At 44.1% G+C, this 15286-nt stretch overlaps 1 protein-coding gene across 1 annotated transcript in view; it reads right to left on the bottom strand.

The window, feature by feature from the left end:
* SLC1A1 (solute carrier family 1 member 1) overlaps window positions 1-14115 on the bottom strand; it is a 53156-nt gene extending 39041 nt beyond the window's left edge. The window contains exons 1-2 of the mRNA XM_075727235.1: window positions 14025-14115; window positions 533-673 (exon numbers count right to left, since the gene is read on the bottom strand). Of these exons, the coding sequence (XP_075583350.1) occupies window positions 533-673; window positions 14025-14115 (232 nt within the window). The remainder of the gene's footprint in view (window positions 1-532; window positions 674-14024) is intronic.
* Window positions 14116-15286: the final 1171 nt, after the last annotated feature.

The following is a 15286-nucleotide window of genomic DNA, read 5'->3' as shown; positions in this document are numbered from 1 at the left end:
TTTATAGTTTTCTGTCAGGTCAGTGAATTGAATGGACTCACAGAAGGATTCAGCAGATGCCAGGGCTCATGCAAGGTACCTCATGGGAGTTTGCTGAGACCAGGGAAGTGTAGGTGAGGAATCGCCTCTCTTTATGACAGTAAGCTATGCGATCAGCTCTCCCTTTCTGTGAAATGGCAGCATTACACTACTTGCAATAGTTAACTTGGTACCTGAGAATATGCAGTTGCAGCTTTGGGCTTGCAATTTGCAACTGTTTAACCCACTCCTGAAAACAGGGAGAAAGACATACAAGAATCTATAAACACATAAGTTATTATCCCACAGCTCTTTATAACTTAATTACCAGATAATGGTGCTAATCCTTCCAAATCCATTCCCATTACATATAGTGAAGCTTAATCTAAATGTATGCAATCTATACTTTTCATTACAGAGTTCCACCAAATTGTTTTTAAAGGTTACTTCTTTTACAAACAAAGCTAAACAATAATGATAATCTCATCAGCTAACAGTACATTTCCAGTCATACCTGTGATCATACTTGATATGATTAACGGCAGAATGATGAGTTTGAGCATTCTCATCAGCACTTCCCCAGGAAAGGAAAAGTAGAATTTATCCAAGTTAGACAGTTTGCCATATTCCCGTACCAGCATGCCAACTCCAATACCTAAAAGGCACATAAAAAATGTGACACAAATTAGCAGTAATTTATAGTAGAGACATGGGGGAAAAGCAGGAAAAATAGGGAGAAGATCAGTAAAACAAAAAAAGCGAGCATTTTTACAACCATGGTGGAACTTCTAAAGCAAGTTAGAGAAGAGATGCTTCATTTCCTTTCTATATATTGATGATAGGCACAGTAATAACACATATAATTCTGAACTTGGAGAATGCCCTTAGGTATGTCTTCAGCAAATCTTGATTATGTCTGCCGATTATCAGTCCAGTCCACCAGTGACTTTTTACCTGCTTTCACTAGCTCTAGAAGACCCATAACTGGCATTAAAAAAAAAAAAAATCAATATAATATATAAACACTACCAAACATTAAAGCAAGAAAGTGATATGACATAAATATTTTAGATAATTTGTATTGGTGAAAATATGTCTACCCAGCGGCAATACTTTCAGTAATTGCTGCTCTACATAATTAGAAAAGGGTGTGACTACAATCACTAAATTAATCTAATAATTTCCAGGAAATTGATCAACAAAAATACACTCAGCATACTTCACACTACATGACTGACCTACAAAATACCAGACGATAAATATAAACAGTGATTGCCAGACGATAAATATAAACAGTGATTGAGCCACGGCACAAGGCACCTTTGTACTTCCTCTTATCTTTGGATTAAATGAATTACCAGATAGTTCTAGTTTCTGACACAAATCACAGATAAGGCTTCTAGCAGAAGAAAATAAAGAGGCCAAAAGATAAATTTCTTCAGTTTGACAGGCAATACCTTTATTTTCCATTTCAACATGATCTTCAAATGAAAATCACTGGTATAGGAAATGTGTTCATCAGTGTCTAGAAAGCATTATGACTTGTTTCACATACAATTTCGTAACAGTAGAGAAGGTTAGAAAGTTAGCAGAATAAATTTGTTTATGTACTGGAAATTGATGTATATAGAACTTTTTGATCCTTGTCTCAATACTCAAGTTCAACTGGAATTTTCTTCCTGGGCATTATACTGCACAGAAAGAAGTGTGGCCGAGCATAAACATATTTCACATGGCCACCAGTGCTTTTAACGTCACATTGATTACAGCAGCCCTAAGCAAGTATACATGAAAGTCTTATAAAATGTTAATTTCTCTACATGAATGCTACTGATATTCTACCATTTCTGAAACTAATTCTTACATGTGCAATTACTTCTAAAATCCACAAAACACCCTGTCGTAAGCAAAGCCTCTACTATGTATTAGGATTTTTCCTTTCTTTTAATTTATGTCTTTTTCATTTATGGAGTAATGTTTTTTTTAAAGAGCAAAACATCACTTTTCCTGCTTGCCCTCCTCCTCTTTCCTCAGTTTCAACTACTCCATCTTTTTTCCTGTCCATACCAAATTGGTTTTCCTTCTTTTCCACCCCGTCTCCTTGCTTCTCCTTCTTGCCCACATGGCTGTTAGGTTATGATTTTTACCACAAGAGCAACGCTCTACTTACAGCTCAATGGTATGTACCGCTTAAAGTCCAGATTTCTGCAATACTGGGCAGAAGGGAAGAATGAAGGTGGAAAAACCAATACAATCTCATGTCTTTAGTTTAATTTGCTAAGGCAAATATCTCCTCGCAATTGTGTATAGTATGGTACATGCTGTATAGCACGGTGTCTGCATTTTGTCTCCCAGCAGCCACTGACACAGAAAGCGAAAGGTGCAGTCTGGGTCCCTGGGATTGCAACACAACACATGAAGAGGCCACAGGACACTTTTCTTGTCTGAACCCGTATGAAATAACACATGCCTTGACTCCTTGGCACTGCTCTCCTAGGTAATACATACTCTTTTTACAAGCTTATTAAAAGACAGAAAATCCTTCAAAGAAAGACCATAAATGCAGACTAAGAGAAGTGAGGGGTGAGAGTGGGAAGAACAAGAGAAGAAAAACAGAGCAGAAGAAAATCGCTGAAAATGAGCATACCAAGAGAAATCTGTTGGCACCCTTCTTTCAGGTAGTCCCAGGAGTCCTAGCATAAAAAGCTAGAGGGAATATATGCTTCCTCTGTATGGGATGACCCTTTTTTTTGTTGTGTTACCCTGGGAAAGGGGAGCAGGAAGTACTGCAAGGGGATAGCACCTACAACTGGCTGCACTGCACGTAGCACTTGATCCATCACATCTCTCAAGCTGGAGGATTCCCAGGGCCTAGGAGATGATGGCTGTGTGGGTGGCAGAACCAGCCTGGCCTGTGTACGTGTGTGCAGTGAGTGAACCACAGAAATTAGGTAAAATGTGTCTTGGGAGACCATTATGTTGCAGGTTCTGCATATCTGCAAAGCTAACTCTGTGACATTTGGGTCCCTGGTGAACACTCATTTATCACAATCTGCCCTACATCTGGAGTATGTCTTTTTGCATATTGCTGTAGTTTCTGAAATGTTGTCTAAGGAAAAATGCAAATAATTTGCATGGGACCAACTATAGGACTACTACATTTTTCTTCAAGTACTGTGCTGCAGTTCATGACACAGATTTGGAAATGAGTAAGGAAAAAGAAACACACATGCTGTAAAAACAAATTCTGTAATCTGTGGGGTCATCTATACTAGCATACATGGGGAGTGTCACAGATTGTCCTACAGCTATTGTAAACTTGTAAATATGTGCTGTCCTCCCAGCAGCCACCTGAGAAACCAAATGTGGAGACTACTGACAATTTTTCAGGGAGTGATGGTTAAATCCTGAAGCCTTTTTTGTATAATTATGTGGGGTCAACACAATTCAGATCTTGAATTTGAAAACTCAGAACTCCTGAGTAGCTGAATCTGCTCAGGACATGGAGTATGAAGTGACTGTAGTTACTTGCTTTACATCATTACCATTGTGGGTTAGATGCTCTTCAGAACCTGACTATATCTTTGATAACAAGATAGCATGATACTATGCACCTTTACCTTCTTTACCTTCACTCACTGGTAAAACAACTCATGATTTAGAAACAAATAACTGAAGTCTGCACATAGACATGCCTGGTTCTATTTCTCACTGAGGGAGAATATAAACAAGATAAAATTGGTATCTAACAGGTAGGACTCCCTAACATGTTATTTGTATTCATGGATGACATAGTGATCTGGGATGCACGGTGTTAATTGGCCCAGAGTTCTCACTCCACCAGTGTTCATGACACCGCAAAACCAGCACATCGCCTTCAACTCCCACTGACTTTATTATGTGAATGAACCTTAGGAATGAACGATGAAGGCAATGAGAAAAGAAATCCAGCATATATTTTCTGGAGAAAAAATCATATGTTTTGTTAAATGATCTGTTCTGTATTACACCATGTCCCTCTCTGAAAAAAGTTGTGGTATTTATTTTTCCTGTTTTCATAGAATTCCAGCATGCAGAAACTCCCTTTCACTGGAGCAGAGTAGTGATTCTGGCTGATACTGATAGACACTGGGGCAATGATAGGAATTTTGCTTTGATATGGCATTGAAAGAAGAGCAAATGTGGGCACGCTCATGGTTCAAACCTGATATTAAAACTTGTACTGCAGCAACATGGACTGTGCTATTAACAAAGTGATTAAGCTCTTCATAATTTCATATGATATGCTGTTTATGTGGCAGACTAAAATATAATTACTTCTATCATACTGGTGCATCGTAATTGGATTATCTTTACAGCAGCTGATGCTTGAGACTTAAAAGACTGGCAAACAAAGTTTACTGATAATACAAAACATTCAATATAAACATGTCAAATTGCAGCACAGGCCAGCAAGATTTCTGTAGCCTGTGACACAGTCTGAGTCCTTTTGTAATATTTTACAAAATCCATATTTTTCTCTTCTCTCTTGAGTTTCTGTAGTATTAGTGGGTGACTCTTAACTACAAATACACAGTGCCAAGTACAGAACACTAAAATACAGTGTGTAGAAGAAATTCTTACTTATAATGATACTTATAAACTTATTATTTCAGCTTATTAATTCAGCTCTCTTTGGATTACTTTTAATATTTTCTAATGTTATGCATTTTACTGTTTTACATTCTACTTGACAATTAATATTTCTTCTAATAAACATGCTGAAAAAAACATTCTTAGAAAACTGCAGGCAACTACTGAGGTAGGATTTAGAGTCTCTGGGGTATAACTGCATGGCAACTGATCTTAACTCTCTGTATGCTGGTGTTGCCCAGACTACCAGCTTGCTTACAAAGGTATGTGAAGAAGAGTCCTCTCAGAAATCTTCCAGCAGAATAAAGTTCCCAAGTCAGATCTTGGTCTACTGAAAAATACTTAGTAGGAATGTATTGGAGGAAGGTGTGCTCATTCCTCCACCATGGTAAGACCCGCTGTGCCGTCCCGCTGATTAATCTGCTGATGGTGCAATGGTTGTAAATTCCTTCACACAAATGACACCCTGTCATCTGACTGCAGTGTGAGGAAAGTTCAGGTGGATAGTGACTCCCTGTGATGGACCTTCAGGAATGAAGGCAAGGTGGAGCACTGGCCAGAGGGGTAAAAACCAGCTTCTCCAGTGTGGGGTACTCCCCTTGCTCACAACAGGTGTGAAGGCCGCTGCAACTGGCAAAGCCACATAACTCCTGCTACTTTCTGTGCTGCGGGAGCCCGCAGCAGGACTGATAATACAGAGCACCCTGCAGCAGTCACTGATAACACAGAGTTGTTGGCAATGCAGCCTTGCACAGAACCCACCCCACCCTTTGTCAAACCAAGGGCGGTTATTTCATTCAGCCAGTAAAAGGGAAATAATGGCCATTCTCCTGTGACTATGACTACGGGTGACCACAGTTCTGCTGAACGCTGAACCAGTGTCACCCCAGAACAGCAATGTGCAGATGGCTAAGCAGTTTGATAATTTAACAGTCTCTGCTGTTGGACTGTTAGTTTCCTCTCATTTATCTAAATATGCCGTAGATGAATTTCACGCGTACGTATCTTCCAATCACTTTCAGTATGCAGATCTAACTTCTATCTGAGAAAGCCCAGATAAAAGAATACAGTTGAAGGAAAGAAAAAAACTTCACAATTGTGCGTCATCTGTATATGTATCTCAGTACACTAGCAAGAACTGCTGTACAGAACCAACCTATAGGAACAGTCCATTAACATACAGAAAAAGTACAGAGAGCTGTTATAAAGAATTCATTCCTTGGCTAGTCCTTAACTCTGTTAAGACAAATTAGGCGTATCACAGATACAATTTGCCTCTTCCACACCTTTGCAACAAACTCGGTGACTCATTAGATATGTGAGGTTAAGTACAGTACTTACAACCTTAACGTAATAAACACCATGCTATAAAGATTATGTCATAAATTAAGTAATCTGGGGAAAACAACAGTTTTTTCCCAGCAGCTATACAACCTACATTTCTTCATTAATGTGGCTGTGTCCTGGTGAAAGCACCTTTCTGTTGGGGAATTCTGAGTGAAACTCATCAAGGCTTCAGGAAAAGTGAACTCAAACCAGAACACATGCAAAGAAGGACGGTAGATCGATGAAAAGAATGAGGAGCCTACCTTCTGAAAGGAGATTAAAGAGCTTAGTTTGTCCAACAGGGAAGAGTGAGCTTGAAATACAGAAAATGGTTGAATAGCAGAGAAACAGCAATGTTTTAACAAATGGATGCCTATTGAACCTGAACACATTCAGACTGGAAATTGTAAGGCTTTCAACAGTCAGACTGATCAATACAGCTTCCTAGGAGGATGTGCAGCACCAAGAAGCCTCTCTAGCTTTCAGGTGGAGCATGATATGTTACAGAAGTTTATATAAAATGGTGTAACCTGAAGCAGCAGTAGACTAGATGTGATAACCCAGGGGGTACCTCATTTCTATCTCATATTCCTGTGTTTTACAGTAAAATTGAAATGTAATATGACAACGGTAACTTGCCCTTCTTCTTTTGCAGACCTTCCCCACAACCCCTTTCAGCTGCCACTTCTAAAAACCACTACCATTCTCCTTCACCCCACCTATCTGTAACTTAGGTGCCTTCTTTAACTATGACCTCTCTCTTCTGCAGTCATCCAGACATGTACAGTTCTTGTTGCTTCCTCCACGTCTCCAAATCCACTCAATTTTATAAAACAGTGCTTTCATTTGGACCCCTTTTGTCACTCATTTCAGATACTCTCATGTCCCCAGTTCTGGTGTACCTAGTGTCTAACATTCTGCTTAAATGGCCTAACACATTACAACACCAATGGCACCATTCCAATGCCACCCAAAAAATTAGAGCTTCTCACCCTTTCTTGTAAAAGCCCACTGATCTTCTGTTCTCTTTCCACAACATTTGTTTGCTATCCCAAAGCTGTATGAACACCTTTGTACATCCTGTATACCCCAAGAGATATCAGCTCAATAGAGCACATCAGGAAAAATATATCTTCATTTAAGACCCCTGAAACACACAAGAAACTAAATGGTTAGCAATGGTGTAAGAAAGGCGCAAGGCTATTAACTGGGAGTCTGCCAGATTCTGACCCTTGTTACAGCTTCTGTTTTAAACTGTGATGAGAAGAAAGGACAGTAAACAGGACATACTGTTCCAGCTATCCCCTTGCTGGAAGGACAGTGGAATGATTCTGACTGTAATAAATTGAGATAAGCAGCTGGAAAGGCAATTTAGTGGAAACTAAAGAGAGACAGATAGTGACATGCAGAAACATCATTATTCTGAAACTAATGAATACATCAAAGCATTGAGAAATCAGAGATATGACCTAGAAAATTAGTTCAGATTAAGCAAGGCCAGGTTGTTTGTGGTTCCAAAAGCATGAAAGGACCAAGAAGCAAAGAGAAATTTTTGTCACATGTCACATTTAATCTTCTGGCATGCTATCGGGTTCTCACGGAATGTGCAATATGTAGAAAAATAAATCTGGAACACTAAGTCAAATATAGTCCTGATCCTCAGCATAATATATGATACAGACATGGTCTCACACCATGAGACACTGTTGTGGGGCCATAAGACTGGCTTCCACAAATCCTATGAGACTTTTGGGGAAAAAAAAAAAAAAAAAAAAAAGTACATTTGCAAACAGTGCAAGTGTTATTTGTGAGTAGTCTCAACGTGAACATTATCTGTTTGCTGGAGTATAAAAGAAGAAAGTGTCTTTATGCTTTGTTAAGATGTAAACAGAAAAGAAAAAACACCTTTGGGATTATGTTATAGTATTTTCCCTTAGATAATATTGGAAAATTGGAAATGGTGAATATTTTGCTGGTATCAGTATTGGTGTTATTGTTTCAAATGGAAAGAAATATTTCATTGATATTGGCAGCTTTAGAGCTTTGTAGAGTGTAAATTGACCTTGGGCTCACTCCTTCCAAAGCTCCCTTTATTTAAAAGTTCAGCTCTGGTGATAGTTTCATTTCATTCACATAAAGTGAAACCCAGGCTTTATGTTAAAACAAGACACAAGATACATGGACAATAGGAAAACACTTTGCATGCCAGAAGAACAAACAAAAGTTAGGTTTTCTTTGCTTCAAAACATCTCAAGAGCAAAACAGGCACTGTGTTTAACTACAGTTATCTCTGGTTTCTTTTGCTGGCTTGAGCTTCTGGCTCAGAGCATTCTTGATCTTCAGCGGCATGTGAAACTCTCAGATTAAATTGTTGGCCATTCTGCATTTTACTTTCTGTCTTTAAAATTAAATTCAGACATTCTTTCAGAATTGCTGGGTTTCACAGATTGCTGAATAGATCCCATCCTGTATCGAGTTGTATGCAGTGTGACAGAGAAGAACAGACAGATAAGCATCACAACTGTCTAAAGAGGCACAAAAAGTCACAAGTATCATCTATGCTGCTCTAATTCACACCAGGAAGAAACCAGAGTCTTCTGTAAAATTTTCATGCTACCACAGTTGATTCAGGATGCCTGGTCTTCACTTGTTACAAATTCCAAACTAATATAATATTATGCTTCAGAATTCAAGAGAGGAATCAGAAGTTTGCTTCACAACTATACTTGTCAGAAACTGACAGGGTAATAACTCCTTTGCTTTAGTATATTCGCTTTAATTTTTTTCCTGCTGTGAAGAAAAAAGCTCTGTTTTTGCTAGTGTATTTCAAGAGGTAATTAGTCTGCTTCATTGTTTGTAACCTTCACACTATATTGTGCAAGCAAAGGCAAATGGTACAGAAGACAGCCTAAACTAGGCTAATAGGCCACTTTTTGGTAAAGGTACAAGGAGGTGGAAATGGGAAACGGTGAAGCCCTACTCCACATCCAGAATGGGCTTTTTATTCTTAAATTACACTTGTCAGAGACAGAAACAACTTACAGGGAGAAACTGAAAGACTTTACAGGTTTATGGGGTTTAGAGGCTGCAGGTTACATTTGCAAAAGAAATGTCCCACCCTCAAGAGTATGGTGAGCTCCCCAGATTCAGGGTGGCCTTCCGCAGGGTGAGAGGCCATCAACAGAGTGATAGGTTACTAATTTTCCTGCTGTTGTCTTCACCTTGTGAGACATTCATTCTTGTAAGAATGCACTGGTGGACATCCAGTAATGCTAGCATGTACTGACACTGCCCTGACATGGGTGAATTTTAAAGGAACTAGTGTTTTTAAAAGCAGCTGTTAAATCTCCTTGTATCTGATTACAGAGGGAGCCTAGCCTTTCTAGCTACAGTTAGCAGATGTGAATGCACCTGACAATTTTTTTTTTTTTTTTAAGATAGACCTGTGAACAAGAAGTATTCCTACAGGGAGATATTACTACTTAATACTATAATATAAAAATAATCATTTTTGGCATATGGACTGCTGGGGTGGTATCATAAAGCACAAACCAGAAGCTCCAGTGGCTGCTGCACTCACCAAATCCTGACAAATAGCTATAGCTGCACCACTCAAAGTTTCTGTAATGCTGGTGTTACAGATAGCAACTCTGTACATTTTAATCTCGCTCTCAAACGCAGGGAGAAAAGGCGGTCCCATGCCAGCCTCACTCTCTCAACAAGCGAACTGCACAAGCAAGGTGTCTGGTCCTGCAGAGACTGAAGGAACTTCTCTCTGCTTCAGAGGTGCAAAACCCAGGTACCCGGGCATGCTGGAGATGTCGTCGTGTCCCGCCCCCCCCCGTCACCTCGCGGCTGCCTCCCACCGCCGCTCCCCGGCTCCGACCCCCGCAGCTCGGCGCTGCGCCCGCCCGGCCCCCGGCCCCCGCCCCGATCCCCGATCCCCGGTCCCCGGTCCCGGTCCCCGGTCCCCGGCCCCGGCCCCCCCGCACCACCTCGGACAGCTCCCGCCGGCCGCCCGCCGCCGGGCCGCGAGGCGGAAGCGCCATTTGCCGGCCGGCCTGAGGGGCGCAGCGCCCGCCACGAGCGGCCGCCACCGACGTGACGGGGAGGACGGAGGCGGAAGCAAAATCACTTTGTGATGGCAGAGTGCAAAAACGTTCATCACCGCCTCACGCAGGAACAGCGTTTACACGCCTTCTAGCCGACGAAAGGGTACCCGCCATTCAGAGCCTCCTGCGACTGGTGGCGACGTTAATGTAAATATTGCACTTCTGACATCTTCCTCACGAATATTTGAACAATTTCAGTGTCCCACACACGTGTTGTTGAAAAAAAAAAAAACACTTCAGAGTCACAGGCGGGCTCACAGGTATCTGAAGTTCCCAATTTGTTTCGGAAGTGACAGACAGACATCCCATTAAGCGACAAATAAAAGCACTTGTAACCTGCAAGTTTATGCAAACTGAATCCCTCAGAATTGTGTTCCCCAACCGCAGAACGATTACAAAAAGATATTGGTCTAATAGATTTGAAAAATATAAGCATTCAAAAAAATGGCAACCTATTTGCATATACGCTCTGAGCATGTGAAAAGATCTCTGCCTTAGCATAGTATGCTACTGCAACTCAATACCTGAGGCCATATGTACTCAAATCACCTATGCTTTTATTTCCACTGTAAGAAAAAAGCTGTTCTGCTTAAGAATTGCCCAGGACTACAAGCTATTAGGTTATGACCCGCAGACTAATGAATAAGTATTTACACATCATCAGCCTTTTACCTTCATGACTGGTTTGGTTGCGCTGCAGCAGTGACCTCTTGGCGGCAAAGTAATGATAAAAAATAGATGCTTTATGAGAATCCTATGAGGTGTGACTTAAACTCTCCCTTTGCAATTGTCCTTTGGAAACCTGTTTCAGGGTATGTAAATTTCAGGGATATTTCTGGTTTATTTTGACTTGATTGTACGAACTGGAAGCAATATAACTTTCTTTATTAAAGACTGAAGAAGCACTTGAAGCAAGTTGACTTTTAAACTGCTTTTGTTAGCTCAGCTGCTTTGGGCTCAGTAAGGCCAGCGGAGCAAAAAGATGCAAGATACCCTTCCTTTTGCAGTTACCTATGTGAGGCTGCTACTCTCCTGCCCCCCTGCCCCCTAGAGAAGGACAGTGAGACAGGGGAGGTGCAGACGGGCCCAAACCTCACCCCTGGGTCACTGATCAGCACGGATGACCCACTGCATGCCCTAAGTATGCACTAAGAACTAATGAAGAATGAACTCGCTTCTCAGGGCTGCTATTCGGGCAAATCTATCACAAATTATACAAAACACAAGCCTCAGAATTAGCCCTGAATCTGAAATTCAGTCAATCTCAGACTCCAAATCTGAGTTCATTGGTCTCCCCACATCAGTCTGGTGATCTGAAAAAGAATCTCTGAGGTAAGAAAAATAACCTCTTGAGTCTCGAGTTTTGTTTTATTTGAATAATACACACAGGTGTTTTCACCAAAAAGATGTGACATTCTTAATACATTTTGTGCACAGATTTTAAATAACCCGCCCCCCTCAACTGCTATAAAAGAAATTCCAATGTTTTTGAAAATGTAAATGACAGGCAAATGATTGAATGCTTCAAATATAACACACTTCTTGAAGGAAGAAGTGTTTGGAATTCTGAGGGTTTTCTGTGTGTTTCTGTATCCTCTTGTCAGATGGGCACAAAAAATTACTCAGGAAAACTTTTCAGCTTAGTCAGTGCACCAGCAAAGATAAGCACATGTCACTAGGATGCTGAACACAACTCTGATAATGGTGAGGAAAAATCATGATACCATATGACAGTGCTGGAATACCAGACACTTTGCAGCACAGCTGGACAGCTTTCACAGTGCATTTCCACAGCTTGCTGCATTTGGTATTTCCACTCCTCACTCATGCATACTTTTCTGAAAAGTCTAAACATATTTTCTGCTTTCAAAATGATAAGTGATACTCTTCTGTTCATGAATGCTAAATTGTTCCTCCAAACTAAGTAGATTAATAAACCTGAGAGTAATTTCACAGTGTATATTAGAAAAGAATAAATATGTAAATTTAATTATGAAGGGTTTGTGGACTCCAGGTATATTACAAACACTCCTCAAGCTGTAATAAAAAGATAACATAGAATTCAACTGAGCCACCCTTACAAGAGTTTCACCGTTCTTGTGTAACTTATTTCACCTCCAAGAAATACTGAAAATGCAGCAGATACACAGCTACTTACAAAATGTGATTTGGTCCAAAGCTCAAGGAATTTTTATGAAGACTCTTTGCGATAATATAGAGGTCCCCTGAGTTCTGGACTGTTAACTACAGTGTAGCAGGTAGAGAAGTCCAAAGACACAGGAGGTATTTGTGTGCCTGTCACTCTCTCACTGAATTCCCATCTGATATTAGGGGGATTGGGGTCAAATTGTCCCTACAGTTCCCACATTGCCAGGCTCTGTGGCTCTCAGGGAAATCTCATTTCAGAATGATCAGCTTGTAGGATCACATCACATACTTCAGTTCTACGTACATTCATTGAACATAACGAGAGGGGAGTATTTCTTAACCACTTCTGTAACTGGGAACTAAGCACATCAACTCGTAGAAGTGTACCTGACAGGAGTACATGAAAAAGCAATTGTACACACACACACACACACACACAGACACATACACACGCTCCTCCAGTTGTTACAGCCAGATTTGCAAAGCAAGCCCTTAGCACTCACTTCACAGGACTCACAAAAATCTTTCCACTTTACTGAAGAGGTGAAAAAGAACTGAGGTCTTTCAAATACCGAATGCGTGGAAGAAAACACACAAGTATACATAAGTACACCTCTGATCATGGCTTACAAATAGCTGGGTGGAATTCCAAGAGAAAAATTCTCTCCTGAACAAACACGCACAGAAAGAGGTATGTTCCAGCCAAAATTCAAATCAGCGGAAAAGTCATCTGAAAGAGACCCATCAAACAGCAAGTGTTGTTAAAGAAGTACTTAGAACAGCACTTCTCTACAGGAGCAGTAATGCAAAGAAAGCTCTGCTTGCTTAGCATCAAAATAATCACCAGGAGAAAATGAAAAGGGTGTGTGCCTAAGACTAAAATTACATCCTACAGAAAAGTCTCTTTGGCCAAGTTATTTGACAGCTTCTCTTGGCCCTTTTGCCCACCTAGTCTTAATAAGATGGCGTTCAACTCATTTCTCCTTCAGAAACTTGTCGGCAAGCAGAGGAGGAATCCTCCTATCTTTGCAATGACATCCCTGAAAAGCCCACTTAAAGCTGGGTGGTATAGCCAAACTTTTCCAGTTGCATTGCTTGCTTAGGCCATCAGAAGCACCCCAAAGCCACTACCAACGCTCTCCTGCCCAGCTGCCTCCATCTCAGCGGGGCTCCAACCTGCAGACTAGGTCCGGCTCGTTCCCCCGTGGTCAGTCCCGACAGAGCGGGCTGCGGTCTCCCCAAGGGGTGCAGACACGGCCCGGGGCAAAACCTGCCGTGGGTCAGCTGGGGGGACCTGAGGCACCCATGCACGAAGGGCTCGCCGCCATCCACCGCACCCGCAGGTCTTCCCTAGCGCCGTTTTACCCTACCAGACCTTTGTCACACAGGCTGGAGGGACGCAGGCAGGGGGAGGCCCGGCCCAGAGGGCCCCGGGCACCCCGCCTCTCAGCACCCCACTGCCGACCTGATCGCTCGGAGGCGGCGGGCGCTGCGTTTGCCCACGGAAACCCCGGGTCAGACCGGCCGCCACGGCACCGTGCCACTGCGGACCTGTTCCCCGCGGCCACGGCTACGCGACGCCCCGGCCCCGGAGCACCTGCGCCGGCCTGCGCGCCGCCGGGGGAGGGCAGCCGGCCCCGCTCGCCCGCCGTTAGACCCGCTAGCCCTCCACGGCACCAGCGGCAGCCGGCCTTGCGACGGGCAGGGCCGGAACGCGACGGGCAACGCGGGCGGGGGGCGGCGGCGCCGTACGCCCTCCCTGCCGCCCGCCTTCCCTCCCTCACTCACCCATCAGCACGGCGGCCACCGTGCTCAGCAGGAGCCAGTTCTTCCTCAGGAAGCCCGGGCAGCTGCATCCCTTCCTGCCCGCCTTCGCCATAGCGGGGGTTGGCGGCAGGGGGGGCGACGGGCCTGGGGCGCTCCGCGCCGTGCGGAGCCGAGCCGAGCGGCGCCGAGCCGAGCCCTACGGCCTGCCCGCCTGCGCTCCGCGCCGCTGCGCGCTTGCAGAGGGGAGGCGGAGACGTTGCACCTCACCTGGCAACGGGAGAGCCCGGCGCACCGCCCCCCCCGCGGCGCGCCCGCCCTCCGCCCGCCTGTCCCCCCAACCCCGCTGCCTCCCTGCCCGCCCAGCCGGCCCGCGGGGTCAGGTCCGGCTGCCGGTCACCTCTCCCTGCTGACCCGTCCCACGCGCCCGCCGGGGCCCTGCGTGGGGCACAGCGTCCTCCTGGGGCGCGGGCCAGGGAGGGGAGAGGGCAGGGCCCCCCCCGCCTTCCCCGCGGGGCCGCTGCCCGGAGTGCTTCCCCTCCCTGACCCCGCCAGCCCCGGGCCGCAGGGCAGGGCGAGGGCAGGAAGAAGCAAAGGTGGCTGGGGGGCCTTGCCACAGGCTGACAGCCTGCGGCCGTGGCTGGCGGCGTGCCATGCCCAAGCCCTGCTGCCCCAGCTTGCTTCCCTGCTCCTGTGTGCACTTCATGCCCGGGGCTGGGCTGGGCCGCTGCGTTTTGTGGCAGAGGCAGGCGAGCCAGCCGCGGAGGGAGGTTGCCCCACAGCAGGGCCTGTGTGGCCACCCCGCCTGCCAGGCAACCTCCGTGCTCGGCAAGGTGGTGTAGGAGGCCCGCACCTCCCGGCGGAAGAGTTGGTCCTGGGTGCTGGTGGCTGCTGGAAAGCCACCAGTGGTTGTGCTGGGGATAATCTCTGGTTAAATACTAAGGGGAAATGTTCTGCCCTGTGCTCCTGGTGGGAAAATCGGGGCTAGAGAGTACAGAAACGGCTTGCAGGATTTCCTGCTGGGGTTTTATCTTGGTAAGTTTAAATACCCAAATTATGAAGAAGCATTTACTTCTCCATGCAACTCCCTGACGGTGGTCTCCTTCCCCCTCCCCACCCATACACGTGATTAAGGTGTCTACAATATTTGGACCCAATTCCCTGTGGGATTATGGTAGGGTTTTCAATATCCGTTTATAAACTTGTTGATTATGACTTTCAAAGTTGGAGACCAATTAGTAAATGTAAGGAAAAAAAAAAAAAAAGACTGCTGTTGTCTTGCTGAA

Source organism: Pelecanus crispus, chromosome Z (genome assembly GCF_030463565.1).
Source record: "Pelecanus crispus isolate bPelCri1 chromosome Z, bPelCri1.pri, whole genome shotgun sequence".
NCBI lineage: Eukaryota > Metazoa > Chordata > Aves > Pelecaniformes > Pelecanidae > Pelecanus > Pelecanus crispus.
This window is presented reverse-complemented; position numbering and strand designations above follow the sequence as displayed.